The sequence below is a fragment of the Ciconia boyciana genome, chromosome 6 (genome assembly GCF_034638445.1).
Source record: "Ciconia boyciana chromosome 6, ASM3463844v1, whole genome shotgun sequence".
Classification (NCBI taxonomy): Eukaryota; Metazoa; Chordata; class Aves; order Ciconiiformes; family Ciconiidae; genus Ciconia; species Ciconia boyciana.
This window is the reverse complement of record NC_132939.1, coordinates 8,320,707-8,339,313: the sequence shown is the minus strand read 5'-3', so window position 1 is coordinate 8,339,313 and position 18,607 is coordinate 8,320,707. Positions and strand designations below refer to the sequence as shown.

At 41.4% G+C, this 18,607-nt stretch overlaps 1 protein-coding gene across 4 annotated transcripts in view; it reads left to right on the top strand.

Annotated features, from left to right (window-relative positions):
• MPPED2 (metallophosphoesterase domain containing 2) overlaps window positions 1–18,607 on the top strand; it is a 110,480-nt gene that overhangs the window by 16,366 nt on the left and 75,507 nt on the right. The window contains exon 1 of one of the 4 annotated variants that reach the window (XM_072864422.1): window positions 10,921–11,031. The exons of the other annotated variants lie outside the window; for them this stretch is intronic. Coding sequence (XP_072720523.1) covers window positions 11,003–11,031 — 29 coding nt within the window. The 5' untranslated portion in view covers window positions 10,921–11,002. Of the gene's footprint in view, window positions 1–10,920; window positions 11,032–18,607 lie in introns of those variants that run through there. 4 annotated transcript variants of the gene reach the window in all.

The window sequence follows — 18,607 nt, the reverse complement described above, 5'->3', positions numbered from 1 at the left end:
GTACATGATTTTTTTTGTTTTGTTTTTTTTTTTTTTTGTTTTGCACTGTGACCTTTGGTGGTGTTCTGCGCAGCTACTTTGCATTGCTGCCTTGTGAGAGTGCCGCTGTGTTAATGGAAGGATCACACATACTGTTCCTCTCAGAACCTGATACATCATCTTGACAACAAAACGAAGACCTTTAACTCTTGGAGTTTTCATCGTTTGTTTATAGTTACGTGTTGCCATAAATTCTATGCGTTCAAGAAAACAGGTTGTTTTTAAAATGTATGTAAGTAGAGTAGAGCCTTCGTTTTCTCTGAGCCAGAGAAGAAAGGAAATCCTGGTATTGGTTTCAAGGAATTTAAATGCTCTGTGTTTAGGGGGATTTTGTTTTGTTTTCAGGCTCATTCATTCTAGATATCATTAATACAGAGCATATTTTCCTGAAAAGAATCCTTATATTCAGTCTAGGCTGTCAAGAGGAATATTAATTTAAGCTGAAAATTAACTTTGAATCACCTGGCTTCCTTGATAGTCTGTTCATACCATCATTTAATACTGTGATATGCAAGAGTCACCATTTTCAGTCAGTATTTCTCTTAGAAAGTTTTTAAGACATCATTCTACAGAATGAGAGACACCTTTTATGAATCATTTTATTCAGTGCAGAGCTAAAAGGTGTAAACTGAAACACATAGAGTCAGGAAGTTGGTAGAGGGTGTTTTTTTGATTAATTAGTTCAAATTAAATGGGGGTCTATGGAAGATTTGGTACAAGAAGTGGCAATTTTCTGGATATCTATTTATAAAGAGGCAATGCAGTTTCTTTAGGGTCTAGACACTTGTCCAATAAAATGCAAGAGGAAGGTACTGAGGTGACTAGTACATAATAAATGGAAGATGAGAAATGGATAAATGATCTCAAATACACAGAAATAACCAGAGATAAGATGTTGGCCTAAAGTATAGTTCTTAGCACACCTTGCACCTGCAGCTCTATTTCATTTGTTACGATTTTACTGTCTGCACATGTGTTTAAAGGCGATCTTGCTCTAGCATGAAGCGTAGCAGTAATATATGGTACATTACTGCTGCAGCAGTAGTATCGGAGTCTGTCTTTCAGGTTTGTATGTGTTATATTATTGTCCTAACAAAAGCTTTTTTTAGATTTTGAGCTTCCAGACTTCTGCCTTGTAGTTGTTCACAGGGGAATCTAGCAATGCTGACCAAGAGGTTGTACGTTAACATACTGAGGCAAGGTCATTGGAACCTTTCAGTGCTGTGCCCAGGACCTAGCAGCTTTAAAAGCACACTTTTTTTTTTTTATTCTTTACAATTTTTCTTCTGTTGGGCTTAGTGTGCTTGTGAGCCGTGTCAGACAGTGCACTGGGAACAAATTCTCTTTCTCCACGTACGCACGCAGAGCTATTGTAGTTACTGTTAGAGCTTCCCTCATAAGTTCCCCACAAATGACTGTCGTCTCTTACCTGTAGGGACTTCACGTGGAACCGGGAGGGTAGATTAGTCTGCCTCCATTCAAACTAGAGTTTCTTCAGAGAACACCAGTTGCCGTGGTGGTCTTTGTTACATGAACATCTTTATAGGAACTAAAGCAGAGTCCTTTGTGGTTTTTTTAAGGCACTAAACAGCTGTCAGGGGGTAGAATTTCTGTTTGTTTAGGGTCAGCTTAGACAATGAGCTGTAAATGAAAAATCGGGTATCCTGCTATCTGTCCTCCGAGTCCTCTAATCTTAAACGATATCCTGTACATTCATAGGGCATGAACAGTGCTGACAAGTGTGTTCAAAGAATTTATGGATTTTTTCCCCTCTCTATTTTCCAAGTAGAAAAAGGCAGAGAACTAGGAGTTAAAATGTTGACTCGCTGATGGTATAGCTTAAGTATATTATGTATCAGCTACAGTGGATGGCTGCTGGAGTTGCCATCCCCAGCGTTCCGATTTTAGCACCCTCCTGAAGGCTGTTATCCTGCAGAAGGAAGAGTTGCGTGGCGCATGAAAACGTTCCCTGAACTACCTTAGTTTGCACTTTAGTATATTTCTCTAAATGAAAATCAGCTCTAGTTTACTTGATACTTTGACTTGAAACAGTGATAGTCAAGAACCATGGTATATGGGTGGCTATATCTGGGAGAAGTGTGGAAGAGAGAGTAAAACCTAGGCTGTCCTTATTGAATTTGTCACCAGACATGGGTCAATACCTGGCTCAGAGTGGGCAATGACACTTGTTAGCAGCAGTGCTCCAGGTACTCACGTACCAAAGTTACATTAGGCAGCATTTAAACCAATGTTTTTAAATGTTTATCTAACTTTTGCAGTCATTTTTGGTCCAGTACTGTAGAAGTTACTATACATGTGACTACCTGTGTTTGAGCATGACGGAGTTGAGGTCTGTTCTCCGTCAACATTATGTGTTTCACCCATCGCCAATTTGCGGTAGTCGTACCACAGTATCTCCTGGTTGTAGGAGGCGTTGTGGCTACTGCATTAGTTGCAACTTGAGATTTTAGTGATGTTGGTTCAGTAGTTCTTGCAGATCTCATAACTGAAAGGGTGTTTAAAAACTGGTGGGTATAGTATTAAAGCAATGAGTACATAGGGCATAGCAAAAAACGTTTTCTATTTGTCTTATTGATGCTGCTGCCTGTGTTTTTGAAATAAAGTCTTCTGATCTATTACACAGCTACACTTCTATTTTCTCTGAGGAGCCTTATGACTGTATTTTGGACATGTCTTCCGCAATATGCGATACAGCTGCCAGTGACATGGCAGCTTAATCAAGTTAGGAGTTCAACTGTTCATTAACCCCCATGTATCTTTTGGTAATTAGTAAAGGTGGTATGGGTAATTACAAAAAAGACTTGAAGGTAAATTGAGACATTTTAGTAGGTATTTCCCCCACTGTGAGAATCTGACTTTGCGATGGCATGGGGGGACACCAGTCCACATGTGCAATTTAAATAGGTCTGGATTCTGCATTATAAATATGCACCGGATGCAGGGGAGAAAACCGGCACATTCTCTCAGGATGCTGTTAGGGCCAAGCAGAATCTCATTAGGGACAACTTCAAAGATCAGTTCCTCATGTCCATAAAAACAAGTGTAAATTATCTTCTGTGAGCCTGCTGTTAGCAGTTGCACTGTTACATTATGCATGATTATAGACTGCACATGGTATGAACAAACTGCACTATGTTTCATTAGTGTTTTTCATTTTTATGCTAAGCCTTTGCTATTTATTGGTGGTGTTTTGGCTAATATACTATTTGACTTAAAATTTCCTGTTATATTAGCTGTTAGTAGTGAGACAATGTCTGAAAAGGACTTTTTAAGGTTCTACAGTGCTTATGTTTTTACAGAGGAATAGCATACAGGCAACTCCCTGTATTGATAGCTTTACTTGCTTTCTCATTCTTCTGCTCCGTGCACTTAGTAAGAAGGTGGCTGCTCCTGACTCTTCTTGGAGTGCATCTTGAAGGAGCTTTCTGTGATGCTGCTCTGCAGCACTTGACCTAAATGTTTATGAAAATAGTAAGAGGGTAGAACTTCAGTAACTTGTGCTTTCACTGAGCTACATACCCCATCATAAACATTTGAAAGGCCAGTTTGTAATTGTTGCTGGGGGAGTGTTTTGAAATAGTGAGAAGTGCAACCTCTGTGCATGGAAGTTTTGTCACAGGTTTCAGTGGGATCAAGATTTTGGAGTTTAAGTCTGCATTATCCTTGCAGAAATAGTAAGATGCTGTGGAATATTTTCCTAACCTGAGTTATATTGCTAAAAAGGGCAAAATATCTTTTTTTAAATTACTATTTTTTCCTTGTGGTATTTCTGCCTTTTTTATATGGCTTAATCACTGATGGAGCCAAGCTAGGAAAGCATTCACTTGCACACCTAGGCAAGGTTCACCACTGCCTTCAGGTGTGATGTTAAACTCCTGACCGGGTGAGCAATCTGATTTGCACTGTGGTTTCACAAAGACCTGCAACCTTTAAGCTGCTCAAACTAACATCCCTTGTAACATCCACTGTGATTTGAGAGCTGCTTTAAGCCACTGCTTGTTAAATTCATAATGACAATGAGTGTGTGAAGCTGTGGTTTTATGAGGGCTTTTTTGCCCCCTTTTTTTGGGGGGGTGGTGCTACTGCCAACTTGAATGGCCCTCACTCCTTTGCTCTGCTGTTCTCCCACATGTCTGTGTTGTACATGTAACAAAATTGGGAATGCAGAATAATCCCCTGGAGTGAGAGGGAGAGAAACTCTGTGTAGCCCAGATCAGTTCTCCAGTCCTGTTCACCATCTGTCCCTGCAGACAGTTGTACTGGCACAACAGGGGAGACTGCTGAAGCAGGAACCAGCCACAGCGAGAGGGGACTGGGAGCTGCAGAGGCTGGCACTGCTGCTGAGAAGTGAGGTTATCAAACTCTATACCCGCACTGATGAGTAACGGCCTTGTGTTTAATGTATGGCTGGCTTTGCAGTTCGTTTGCAGAAGTAATTCATGAGACATAGCTATGAAGGTGTTGGTTTATGTGTCTCGTGGTGTCAGATGGTCTAGAGTTCAGTGTGGAGGTGAATTGCAAAGCTAGAATGAACCCACACGAGACTTTCACGTAATTTCCAAACAAGACATAAAGAATTTCCCACAGTTGTTCAAACCTACAAGAATAATCTGAGATAATTTCTACATCCTGAAGGGCCTGAGTGCACCTATGGAGATCAGTGGGAATTTGACTTTCTGCGGGGCGAGAGTAGTGCTTCAAAGCGTGGAGAGTGCCGAACGGCCAGCTGTCCTGCTGGCGTTGCCACAACGAGTGACGGTGCAAGGCACTGGTCGGTGCAAGGATTGAAAAGAAGTACCCGGTTTGAACTGCGGGATGGCATCTCTGGACCTTCCCTGGTACTGAGGCCTCTGGGGAGCTGGGGCAGTCAGCATGGTCCCGCTTAAATCTGCGCTAATGGGAAGGGATGAATAAAGGATGCTCTTTGCCATGTGGAGCCTTGAACAGGATGATCTTCTCTCCTTGAAAAGCCTTAATCCTCATTTAGAGCTCCTACCTGTGGCTTCCCTGGAAGAAAGGGCAGTTAGTCTGAAGAGAGGCCAAATCTATTTTAGTGAAGTTTGCTGGTATAGTTCTAATGTTAATCATGTTAACAGATCCACCTAATGAAGACACAGATTATGCTGGTAAAAAAAGCTTATACTCTTGACAGCAAGCAGCCAGGTGGAAAAAACCTATGGAAGCAAAAGTCTTGCTCCTTCCTGGGTTTAGGTTTTTTGTTTTGTTACATATATATGTGAGGTCTTTTACTGTTATAAAAACAGTGCAAAAATAATTTTCTCTTAACTGACATCACTTTCTAGTGCTGAATTTTAATGAAATTAAAAAAGGTTGAGTTCTTTACTCTGGAAAACTCCCAGCCACTTCAGCTGCCTTTTAAAATCTAATGAGCCAAAAAGCCTCCTTTAAATCTTTTTTTCTGTTCACCAGGTGTAACAGAAGAGAATTTGACTGATCTTTTTTTTCTGTGATTAAAAAAATGAAGGAACTGAAAAACCCACATGGTGTATATTTGTTTCTACATGTGTGTATGAATGTACATATACATACGGTTGATGCTTACCTGTTTCCCAGAGAGAATGTTTACATGCAGAAATAGCTGTGCCATTTTCTGGAAGCTTGCTTCCTTTTGACGTTCTCTTTAACTTGGATTTTAAAGCCTGTACAACCCCGACATGGTTTGTTATCTCGCTAAGGAGTGATCAGTTTCATTAGAAGTTCAAGACTGCGTTGGGAGGAAGTCTTCATTTAACATCATTGTTTAGGTCTGGCTCTTTGTCTGACCATAGCCGACAGTGTTTGAAACGGCGATAAGATAAGAAGTGGCAGTGATAGCCATGCTGCAGGGTTACTGGAAGGGCATGAAACAGTGTCTGGCCATTGGACTTTAGAGGTCTGATTCTTAGTTGTAATGGGTGATTGAAATGTTCTTCTCATAGAGTTGGCAGTTAATATGGCATTCATGTCAGTGTGTCCCTCCGGAAAAAATTAAGTGGTTGTAGGAAAACAAAAACGAAAAAAGCGAAGTCTGTAAAACTGAGCAGAGCATAACTCTTTTTCATATACAGCAGGGTCACTTGCTGCTTTTAAAGTTCAAATAAATACATGAGACCCTGTAAGGATGCAGTTTTGTTCAAGGAAGATATAAAAAAAATGGAGTAACAAAAAAGCATGGATGGTTAGGACTGAAATGCTGGGAAAGAAAGGTGTGAGGAAGGTTGTGAAACACAGCCCCTTAGCACAATAAGGAAGCTCCAGTCAGGGCTCTTGTTATCTCACTATATTAAAGTTAATTGCCTTTCTTTTTTTCTTTCTTCATTCATGTTGTTTGTTTGCTTTTAATTTGTCTGTTTAGGAAGTCTGTTTCCCATCCCTGCCTAATTACTGTCTCTAACAAAAGGAGTCATCTAGAAGTCTAACATAGGATGCGAGATCAAACTGTGTCTGGAAATAGAGAAAACACTCATTAGACCAAGGAGTTTCTTAATTGCTGTGTTGATCCAACATGTAGCTTCTGCTGAAAGGAGCAGCCCACTGCCTTCATTCCTGCCGTGCCCAGTGCTCCTGTTGCTTCGCTTGCGCTCGTATTCCTGTCCGTCTGGTGAGCTGAATCAGCTTGTGGAGGGGCCACGCAGCTTCCAGGGCTAGTCCAAGTCAGCAGTCGTGGCATGAGAAGTGGCAAGGTGGGCACAGGAGAACAGCTGGATCTCGGTCTAGGTCTGCACAGCTGTCCTGTGAATACTCCCTTCTAGGCTGTGATGCCTGAAGTCTTGACTGGCTCAAGACAGTTGTCAGTGCAGCTGCACTGTGAATGGGATTGGGAAAAGGTTTGACTGAAAACATGCCTGGAAACGAGGAGTGGTTGGGAGGATGTGACCAGCTACCTGTCTGTAGGCTCCCAGTAGAGACTCCGGGTTAGTGGGAGAGGAAGAAGGCCTTTTTTTTTGACACTGTCTCCCACAGCATTCTCCTAGAGAAGCTGGCGGCTCATGGCTTAGGTGGGTGTGCTCTTTGCTGGGTAAAAAACTGGCTGCATGGCCGAGCCCAGAGAGTTGTGGTGAACGGAGTTAAATCTAGTTGGCGGCCGGTCACAAGCGGTGTTCCCTAGGGCTCAGTTTTGGGGCCAGTGTTGTTTAATATCTTTATCAATGATCTGGATGAGGGGATTGAGTGCACCCTCAGTAAGTTTGCAGATGACACCAAGTTGTGCGGGAGTGTTGATCTGCTTGAGGGTAGGAAGGCTCTGCAGAGGGACCTGGACAGGCTGGATCCATGGGCCGAGGTCAATTGCATGGGGTTCAACAAGGCCAAGTGCAAGGTCCTGCACTTGGGTCACAGCAACCCCATGCAACGCTACAGGCTTGGGGAAGAGTGGCTGGAAAGCTGCCAGGCAGAGAAGGACCTGGGGGTGCTGGTCGACAGCCGGCTGAATATGAGCCTGCAGTGTGCCCAGGTGGCCAAGAAGGCCAATAGCACCCTGGCTTGTATCAGGAATAGCATGGCCAGCAGGTGTAGGGAAGTGATCGTGCGCTTGTACTCGGCACTAGTGAGGCTGCACCTCGAATACTGTGTTCAGTTTTGGGCCCCTCACTCCAAGAGAGACATTGAGGTGCCGGAGCGTGTCCAGAGAAGGGCAACAAAGATGGTGAAGGGTCTGGAGCACAAGGCTGATGAGGAGCGGCTGAGGGAACTGGGGTTGTTTAGCCTGGAGAAAAGGAGGCTGAGGGGAGACCTTATCGCTCTCTACAGCTACCTGAAAGGAGGTTGTAGAGAGGTGGGGGTTGGTCTCTTCTCCCAAGTAACTGGTTATAGGACAGGAGGAAATGGCCTCAAGTTGTGCCAGGAGAGGTTTAGATTGGATATTAGGAAAAATTTCTTTACTGAAAGGGTTATCAAGCATTGGAACAGGTTGCCCAGAGAGGTGGTGGAGTCACCATCCCTGGAGGAGTTAAAAAACCATGTAGACGTGACACTTCAGGACATGGTTTAGTAGACATGCAGGTGTTAGGTGGACAGTTGGACTTGATGATCTTAAAGGTCTTTTCCAACCTTAATGATTCTATGATTCCCTTTTTCCTGACAAGTACTCATGAAACAGCTCATGACTCACTCACCTTTTACGCTCTGACTTTTAAGGAGGGCCAAGCCTGTGCTTGTGTATTTTACACTGTTGACCTGCAAATAGTGGCCTTTACCAGATCTGTGAATGGGAGGATGGTGAAGGCAATAATCTTGATAGGCTTCCTAGTACAAGTTGTTATCTCCCATGAGTCGGAGCTCCGTGCGACCCTCATGAGAGAGAGAATCACAGGCTGGGAACCATCAGGGAAAATCCAGGAGGCAACAGGTCTTCATGGTTAACGGTTTCCTCTGTTTTGCGCAGTGGTGTGAAAAATCACAGCATAGTTTATGCAGGCAACAGCGCTTCCCTGTACTTACTTCAAAATATAAAAGTGGCTGTACATTCTATTATCCTCAGTGTGCAGCTCTGACATCTTGTTAAACTGGTGGCAGGCCACACTTAATGTCCCAGGGCTGAATTCCCTTTGTACCATACAGCAGTTGTCCCTCCACATACAAGCATGTACCCATCACGCTTGGATTGGAATTGCATTTTTGCCATCAGGCTGGGAACTGAAAAGTGAGTGGCACATGCCACGAGTCAGAGACCTTGTTAAATTCCTGTGAGGTTAGATTCCCTTCGGGTAGCTGGCTTGTCCGAGTCGAGCGCAGCTAGGCATACCCCTGCTTACTGAGGTCTTGGGGCTGATGGTACGTACACCTGGCAGGTCGCCTCATACTGAGAAATAGTTCAGTGGCAAGTCTGTAATTTGGGCTGTTCTCTGGGCATGGTTATTTAGCAAAGGTCAAGGGCAGAGTGACTTACTGGATCATGTTCGGGGTGTGTGTGCACAGAGGGAGAGTGGCTTATAAGGAAGGGTATTGTGACACAGTGAATGTCATTGATCTTGTGGGAGTGGTTGTCAGCCACTTCAGTTAGCTGCTTTACAAAAAATATACACCTGTGCATGTTAAACTAAGTTGTATTTGCTGCTGTCTTGGTGACACAGTGGAAAGGGTATACGGGTATCAAATCATAGTAACAGCAAGGTATTACTTCGGTGAGAAATGGTCTTTGAGGAGATGGTGATGTTTCAGACAAGAAAATGTCATTTGTGTGGGCAAGATGAGCATAGCTCTTTGGGAACTGCATGATATTCTCTTCATCAGTTAAAGGATCATTATTTAAAAAAATCTAACGTGTTACTTGACAAGGAGAGAAATAGATGTGATCTTTGTTACTATAGGTAATACCAATGGAAGAAAGCAGTGCTAGAGATGGTTTCTTATGCAAAAGTCATTGCTACTGGAAGGCCTCTGAGCATGTTGCCGTTTGGTTTCTACAGCAGCCTGCAGACAAAGCCATTCTTGAGGAAAAGTTTAGAGCAGTTGATTTTCCAGAGCGCAGATTGACCAGAGCCTCTTAATTCCAGAAACAGTTTTGCCCTTCAGGGGTATAGTTAGTCTCAGGTCTTCACAGTCTGCAGAAGACGAAGGAGCTCAGGATTTTATAGGCCAGAGTAAACCAGTAGAGTAGAACTAGATGGAATAATCAATTGCAGAAGGGATTTCTGGAACAGACTGAAGTATCTTGCCAGTTTTGCCCTTCAGGGCAGTATTTGTTATGAAACAGTCTGTAAGTCTGTTCTTGATTGCCAAAAAGTTTGGAGGGAGGAAGGAGGAGAAAGGTTGCAGGAAATTAGTCACTTTAGTCAAAGAACTAAGAATCTTAACTGCTAATTTTGTTTAATATAGATGACTGCTAAAGTATTGACGTGAACAAAAGAGTTTCACTTAGCTCACATTCCTGTACCATTACGGTCACTGTGAACTCTGACTTTATTGACTTCAGTAAGCACGAGCACAAGCCCTTCGTGCTGTCCAACTGGAAATTTCAGTGGCAATGCCAGAACGCTGAAATGTAAAGAAAGCTAAAAAACAAATGGATCCAGATGTAAAGGAAGAAATGGTTAAGACAGCTGTTCCCAGGTTTTAACAGTTGTGGGGGGCTTTTTTGTCTCCTTGAGCAACTTACTGAATTAGCCTGTTTCCTTACTTTGAAAATACCCTAATTGTTACAAACCTGTGAAAGATGCTGGGAAGTTTTAGTTACTATCTTTTACAGAAGGTACAGTAATGATTTTTTGCTGAAAACTCATAGAAACGTACTTTTTTTTTTAATTTGCCGTTCCCTGTAGCCTTGCAGAGCTGTTGTGGAATTCTGTTGTAGTCTGTCCCTGGAGGGTATATTTTCCTGCTCCATAATGACAGGAAAAAAAACTGGCATTTCATTTGCACGCTGAGAAAAATTACTGTGGATGGGTAGGTGGGTGCAATTTTACACGTATTCTTAGTCAAAGCAAAAGTGGTTTTGATTGTTTAAAGAAAAAACAACCCACCCAAGTTAGTATAGCTGACGATAAGTACACTCTGATATTCCGTATATTTATGTATTTTGGTTTTGCCAGTTTGTCAGTTTTACTGTGAATTTTCAAGTAGCTGAAGCTTTCCTTAAGTTTTTATTATCGGAATACATATTAAAAACATTTAAGGTTCTCTTCCTTTTAAGTACTAAGAGGAGCATGAAGATGAAAACCAAGGCTAAGTGTGTATCCGTATAGGGAAACTGATTCAGGTAGTTTCTACAGAAAAGGCTGTTCTGCAGCTGGTACTCTGAAATTCCCCTTGGTGTGGACACTCATTCTTTAGGAACTAAAGTGCTTAAGCTGAATCAGAAAACGGGACTGTGTCTAATAAATAGACTCCCTGGGGAGTCATATAGGAAAAGCTACGGTACTTTTAATTCACACAGCCTGTCTTAACTTCAGAGTAACCTCCTCATATTCTCAAGCGTGAAGAAACCAGAAGATAAATAAAAACAATGAAAAAGATTCTTCTGCATAAAAAAAGGTGTGGGGTTGGGGTTTTTTTTTCTTTTTTCTGGGGTGTCTTTCTTCTTTCTTTGTTTCTTTCTGTTGTTGTTTGGGGTTTTTTTAAGTCATGGTTAGGGGGATCTGAGGTATAAATTCTCTGTCTGTAGCTTATTAATGACAAGTTTGGTGGAATTCATCTCTGTGCATGAGACCTTATGTACCACTGACTATGTGAGCTTAAACGTTGCATTATCCAGTTTATGCCTTACTAGCGCCCACCACAACAGGATGAATTTCACCCACCTTGGTTATTCCCATCGAAATGTGAAATGATGGTTTCTATTTGTTCTGCTGCAGGTAGGATGTTTCATAATTTTTACATGTCTAATACATTGGTTGAAGTAACGAAATTCGCTCTTTTGTTTTGAAGTGTAATCAGCGAGATTGCATTTGCATCGCTTGTAACTGAATCACGTAAGTGAAATTACATTGCCCACATCTCATTTTGTATCGTAAAATGTTATGTGGTGCAGCTTGTTTCCCTCCTTCCTGGAGCTTTTCAGGGTGATATTCTTTCTCTAAATTTCAAAGCTACAAAACATTTGCTTTTTGTATTTGGCATAGAAATTACTTTCTGCAGTGCACTTCTACATCTGCCGTGTGAACCAAAATTTTGATAGTGTGCAACATACAGGTTTGGAAAGAAAGCAGCTAGTTTTCAAAGCTTTCAAGGTCTTGTGTTCTGTTGCATATTAAGTGATTACTAAGTAGGTTTGTACAATTAGCAACAACCTCTGAGTCATATGTGATAATACCTTACTAATGTTCACATACAGAAATTGCATATTGAGGGGTTTCAGCTTATTTAGCTTTGGAATTGACTTGTAGATAATACTGAAATCAAAATGATTCTGTTGTTCTTCCCTCTTTTCCCCTGCCTTTGTTACTGGCTTAGAAGCGAATGTAAATGCATTTTTAAATTGAGTTTTCTAGAAGTATCCCTGAGGTAGATTTCTATCTTGACTATAATTCATTTTTTGTTTTATTTGATTTTTGGGGATACATATTTGGAAATAAATGGTTTAACACAGTAAGAATAATTGCTAACTGCAGAAGTCAGTAACAATTCTGATAAATATGAATGTCCCAGATGCTCCCACTGAGGACTTTTAAGTCATTAATTTTTATGATAGAAGTATAAGCAAAACAGAAATGTTCTTAGATAACCTATAACACTGTGGTTGCCCACAAACCCTCTGCCTATTAACTACATTATTGATAAAACCTCCTGATCGTACATGCAGCAGTGCTTCTCATAATATTGTCTAAACGTGATGTGTGTCAAATAAATGCCAGAGACAAGTTATAGTGATGGTGCCACAAAAATACTGTGTGCTGGTTTTTATCCGTAAGTTCGTTGGGGTGTTGTTTGTTTTTTGTTTTTTTTTTTTTCTGTAAGAAGGCATTGGTGCTGAGTTCAGCAGCCTCTAGCATATAAGTACTCATTGCTTAGGAGAAAGTGTATGAGAACACTAAATAATGACTGAGATTTTAAGAAGAAAATAAAGGAGGGAGGAAAGTAAGTCAGAATGAATTGTGCATTTTTAAGGAGTATGTCCAACTGAAGCTACGTTCGTGCAGTGTTCTGCTAGTGCAGACATGAGATTTTATTTCTCCCCGCGCTATAGCTTTATCTACCAAGCCTTTTCTCCCTCACATTCATGTTTGTATCTTGAAATATTGTGGAATGTATACTATTTGACCTGTGGTTTCCTCATCATAAGTTGTTTAATACTGGAGAGAGAGAAAAGAGGGAGAAAGCTATCTGGTATAATCTTTTTAGCTGGGAATGTATTTGGCACAATCTTTTACAAGTAAAAGAACCTGCTTTCAGTATCTATGGCCCAGCACACTACAGCCATCTCCAGTCCAGTCACCAAGGAATTGCAGCATTTTGTTGATTGAATCCAGTTCTGTCTGCGACTGGGTTTCATGTTAGACATCTATGTGAGGGAGACAATGTTAGCTGTAATGAAGACAATTGCACTAGAAAGGTAAATGATAGAAAGATAAAAGTGCAAAATCCTCTCCAGTAGATGCCCAAAGTCGTCTTTATGTTTCTTTGTCTCCAGCAAAGTTGCTGTGAAGGGCTGAGAGCATATCTAAGAGTAGAACTTGGTTCTGATGGGGTTTTTTTTTCCCTACTTCAAAGAAAATTATATGAAGTAAATGCATATTTTTCTATACATCCTGAGACTGATTCAGATCTCTTACCAGTCTAAATCTAGAACTCAAGTTGAGCTTAAGATGACTGGTGTCAAGATTTGTGGCAGTGGAATTACTAGGAGTATAGCAATATTAGGCCAGCTGCGTGACTATATAGCATGAAAGCTTACATAGTTTCAATCAACCATTTTAATGTACTGAGCTTTTCGGTAACCTGGGTGCTGAGTAGGAACCTGTATTTTGGTGTTGGTAGAAGCTAGTTAATAATCTCCTCTCTCTATTCCTATTAAAAACAAGGACTTAACTTTAGAAGGAGAGCTAAATTGCTGTCTATATTTTATCATCCTCCCTGCAGAACGCTTCTTAAAACTTAAGAGGAGCTAGAGGCTGAAACCTTTGACAAGGGCTGAAATAATTCATATAAATGAGACTGAGTGGCAAAAGGCCTTTTAAGACAGCATAGCTATTATGAAGAGCTTTATTTAGTGGGAAAATAGTGTTAGATGCCTGGATTTCGATGGGAAGCATTTTATTACTTAATATCTTCAAAAAGGTTGTTAGAGCTTAGATGCAGTAGAGAATATACATCGTAATGGAGACAGATTTTTGTACCGGTTCAGATCCACAAATGGATTTTGTAGATAACATACACTGTCTGCCAGTTTACTTCCTTAAAGTAGTATCTGATGCTGCATGAATACTAGGAAATTCCTTTTTATTTGAGTTTATATGTTCCACTCTGTTTGTTCACCGATCTCCTACTAACATGAGTGACAATTTCATAGGCATGTTGATGGCACTCTATGCCCTTAGTAACTTAAAAATGGGAACTCGTGGCATTTGCCCAGCATGAATTGTCCTTCTTTTGAAGAGGTTTTTTGGACTCAGTTCCATCACCCCTGTGGAACTCTAATCATAAGGCAGAGCAGCAGAAAGACTCATGATTAGCACTTTGTTTAGGAGAGGGCTAACACTTTGCTTGCATGGAGATTGAATCGCATCTCATCCCTGGAGAGGGTGATACCTACAGGTCAGAAAGTAAAATGATTGAGAAGGTTAAGTGCAGAGTTTCTTACTTGCACTGTATAGTTAACTTGTGGATTGAAGAAGAACACTTGTATTTCCTGAGCTGCAAGTCAGTGAAATTTCAAGTAGTTACTATACTTCAGACCAAATATATTTGGGGGGCAGGGAGGGTCAGAACCAACCTCAGGTGTTTCTCAGCAAATGCTCTAGGCTCAATCCTGTGGGTGTCTAAACGCTGAGTATTTGTTTCTGAAACATGAAGACACATTTTAGATTTCATAGCAAACTCTGCAAGATAATCAGTTCTCCTCAAAATTTTGTATGCCCTCAAGTCCAGTTGTCCACTTGCCTTATTACATAAGAGTTATTGTCTATTGCTGAATTTATCATCTCCAAGAAAAAGTGTTATGCTTATGAATTTTAGGGCATTCCAGATTTCATTCTTAATGCAAATGGGCATAAGAAATGGAGTATATGCTGCAGTAATTTCTTTTATACCGTTCTTTTTTTGACAGAACCTTGTGATTGTAAGCCCTCATTAATTTTCTACATCTGTCCCTCTGACCAAAATGGTCCTAATTTCTGAGAAAAATGGCATTTTTGATGTGTCAAGTTAGAGCGAAACCAATTAAATTTAATCTATCCTGGAGATCTGCTTCTATTTGTTTGTTGTTTTTGTTTTTTTTTTTTGCGTTACAATTTGAAAAACTGTTTTACTACTGAAGCAAGGGCTAAAGCCTTCTCTGTGGTTTCCATCCTAGAAATAAGTTCTCCCCATTTTATGTCTCATGCAATTCAAATAATTGGAGGGATACCACACATTAATTTAGCCTCACTCTTGCTGAGATATAAACATGTGAATTTTTCCAATCTCATTGTCCTTAAATTAAAATTGGATCTAAATTCTCTTTTCTTTGGGGTGCCACATTATACTTTGGGTATATTTAATGAGTTGGTGTTTGTAGAGCTTGTAGTAGGGAAATAAAAATGTGCCTTCGGTGTAGAGAGCTTATTGACCTACCTTCCTAGTAGGTGCAGTTTTATCAGCAAATGAGTTCTTTTGGGGTGGGGGGAAGGCATAATATATAGCAGTTCCCCAACAACATCAACAAAAGAATGTGGGAAAAGTGCTTCTTAATGACTTTTAATTGAAACCATACCAGCATAAAAATGGCAATTTACTGTTTATTTAAAGGAGAAACTTTTGCCTGGACTTGAGAGTGATGTTGATACTGTATTCAGTTCCTTTTCACTTCTCTAACCTTTGGAAAGCCACTTATACCCAAATTGTAGAAGGTATTTCATTGACTAAAAAGAAATTTCATCTGAAAAGAGATGATTAATAGGATTTTCAAAAGTGCTCAAGCAATTCAGTTTCTGAATTCCCATTAATATCAAAGGAGGTTAGGTACTTCAGAAGAAAGACCAGGTGAATATTTGCCCCCAAAGAACACCATAGAAAACCTGGATTTTACCTCTTTCTAGTTTTATTACTGACCAGAATCTGGGATTAACAGAGTTTGGACTCTTAATTAGTTGAGGTTTATATCGGGCTGAGAAGATGTATTATTATAAATTCCTTATAAAGGAGGGTTTTCTTAAGTTTGCCCAAATGATGACAGTGGATAATATAGGTCTTTTCTGTTTAATCTCATAAATCTCACTGGAAGTAAAACAGCTCCAAAACCTGTAATAAAAAGATCCATCATTTCCCTGCAGCTATAATTGTTGGAAACGTTAGCAGTAAGCTGCTGAGTGGTGCATTGAATCCTCCTGTGGGTTTGTAAATGTAATTTTTTTTTTTTTCCACATTGCACCGAGACACAATTAATGCAATTTCTGAAATAAGTATCAGACCTCTGTTTTACAGTTTCCAGAACTCTCTCTTAAGGTTTTGATGGGTGACATATGTACATGGAGGTCTCCAGAAGAGGTGTGGCTTTCTAGCTAATTTGGGGTAGTCTGTTCTTCGATACATGTGCTTGTATAAATAAGATCTACCAGTGACAGTGTTGAAAGGTATTTGCATCCCTTTCTTTTTAGTCAGAGAAGAAACCAGCTGTTTTCTTGGTGTTTGACCATACTGGAAGATGGAGTCAAGTTAACAAAAGCACTAATGTGTATGATTTAAACAATTAATGGCTGAGAGCGGCCAACTAAAGCAATGCTGTGTTTTGACATTCATTGTGTTTATTGAGAGGAAATGAGTATTTGCCTTGGTGTCATTCAGCATGTGTTGTATCACAAAATCAGCTCTGTGTATGTGCATGTATATATTTTTCTGGCTGGAGATGTCTGGATATCTATATGATGCGCTGAATTTATGCTGTAAGAATTTGCAGGCGGTCCGCCTTTCAGTGGAGGGCACGACGCGATCAGATAACCTGCCTGTCCCCTTCATCAAAGTCTTTGTAGTTTCCCTTTCAAAATCAGGACATCGGTTATAAATACTGAGAAGTTAATCTACGTGCCAAACCATTTTATAAAATAGTCACTACAGCTTCAAAAATATTTATGAAAGGCCTGTTTTGTTTGGAACTTTTAAATTCAAGTTATGAAGTGATAATAATTCTTGACTGACTGCTGTGAATTTTCAGGCCCACAGCTCCTTCCACAGGCGTGCTGGCACAGTGGGTCTGGAGGTGCGTCTCCTGCGTGACGGCCAGGAGCGAAGTGAAGGAGACGTGCTGAGCTTTCATGTCGCCTGCGTTAGCCCTGGAGAGGCCACCACTGAGCCCTCTAGTACGAGGCGTGGGAAGGGAGCTCCTGGGAGGGGAGGCAGAGCTGCCGAGGTGGCCCTGTGGAGATCGCTGACTTGCAGTCGTTCTCTTACCTGTGCTGGCTTTTGCCTCTCCTCCCTGAGGCTGAAGCAACCATCTGTGGTGTGCTGTTAATGGAGCGTTTGCCCTGCTGGGTGTCCTTCCAGTCCCACCACCCCACCTGGCTTTTCCTCCAGTTTGTTTGCTATGCTGTTGGCTGAGGAAAGCCATGGTAACCTGTGGTGTCTGGCTTTACTCATGGGTACTAGGATTTCTTAAGCAAAAAAATGAAAATGGTTACTGACAGCTGAGTGTGTTAGTCTGCTTCACCTCCTCCCCCTTTTCCAGGCACGTACTTTGTTTTCCTTTTTATAAGTTCCTATCACTCGGCCATCTTCCTGTAGAGTCTAATTTAGGATTGGGATCTACAGCTGTGCTTAGGAAACCAGCATCTACCTGTTCAAGGGCAGCCATGGTGAGATGACTCAGGGAGATAAAGATGCCAGGGCCTGTTGGACTCAGTGAGCTGAGCCAGCTCGGGGAGCAAAGGCGGCTGGTCGGAGCAGCTGGGGAGGCACAGCCGTGCATGCCAGGGCTCTGTCGATCCGAGCATGGGTGTCCGAGCCTGTGGCGAAGGAGGGAGAGTGCTGGATAAAACCCTGGGGGCCTGGTGAGTCCTTGGGAAGAAACAAGGCCTCAGTCACCATCCCAACAGTCTTACAGCCTCCCTTAGTGTAATTTGCCTTTTTCTGGATTTTTGTCACCCAAGAGCCTTGGTCTTGACTGTGCGCTGTCAGCTCTGGTGTGTGCCCAACGATGGCCCTTTCACTGGTGTTTCATCGCAGCGGGCGAGGGGACGCGCCTGCTCTGCCTGGCCAGCCATGGGGTGTCGCAGATGGGAGCACGTGTGGGAAGGCTGTCCCCAGGCGTGCCATCGCTGCTGTGGCCTTGGCTGCCAGCATCCTGCAGCTGGGGCAAGTAGGGGATTGAAATGTTGGGTGTTGAGATGGGTGCTGTCATGGTGATAATTGTAAGAAATAAGAGTGCTTCAGTAGAGGAAAAAAAAAATGCCTGGATCTTCCAAGGTGCCTTCAAATTTGGGGAAGCGCATCCAGAGCAGCAGTGGGAGATGCAGCTGCAGAGCAACACAGGCACAGAAAGCTTGGTCCCTTGTAGCTTTGGGAGAGTGAAGCAGCTCAAAAGATGTTGAATATGTTCTAATGAAGAACAGGGGCACTGTGTCTGCTCCACGCTTGATGCTGGAATTTTGGTTTTTAATCTGATAGTGTATGAAGTCTTCAGTAACGTGTCCATGTTCATATCAGCCTGATCAACTAAACTAAATGACACTACATTTTGAGACTTATGTTAATGTTACGAGCTCAAGATTTTAAATTCAGATGTTAAATTTTTATTTCAAAATGTAGACACATTTATAGTTTGATTTTTGATATAGTCCTTCTGGTCTGTGGCATTAAAAACTGGTTCTAAAATTACAAAGTTGGCCTAGGAGTCCTGAGATTTAAAAAAAAAAAAAAAAAAAAGAAAATGATACATCTTTTATTTTCATTCAATTTCTTGAACATCTGCAGGGCATACAGA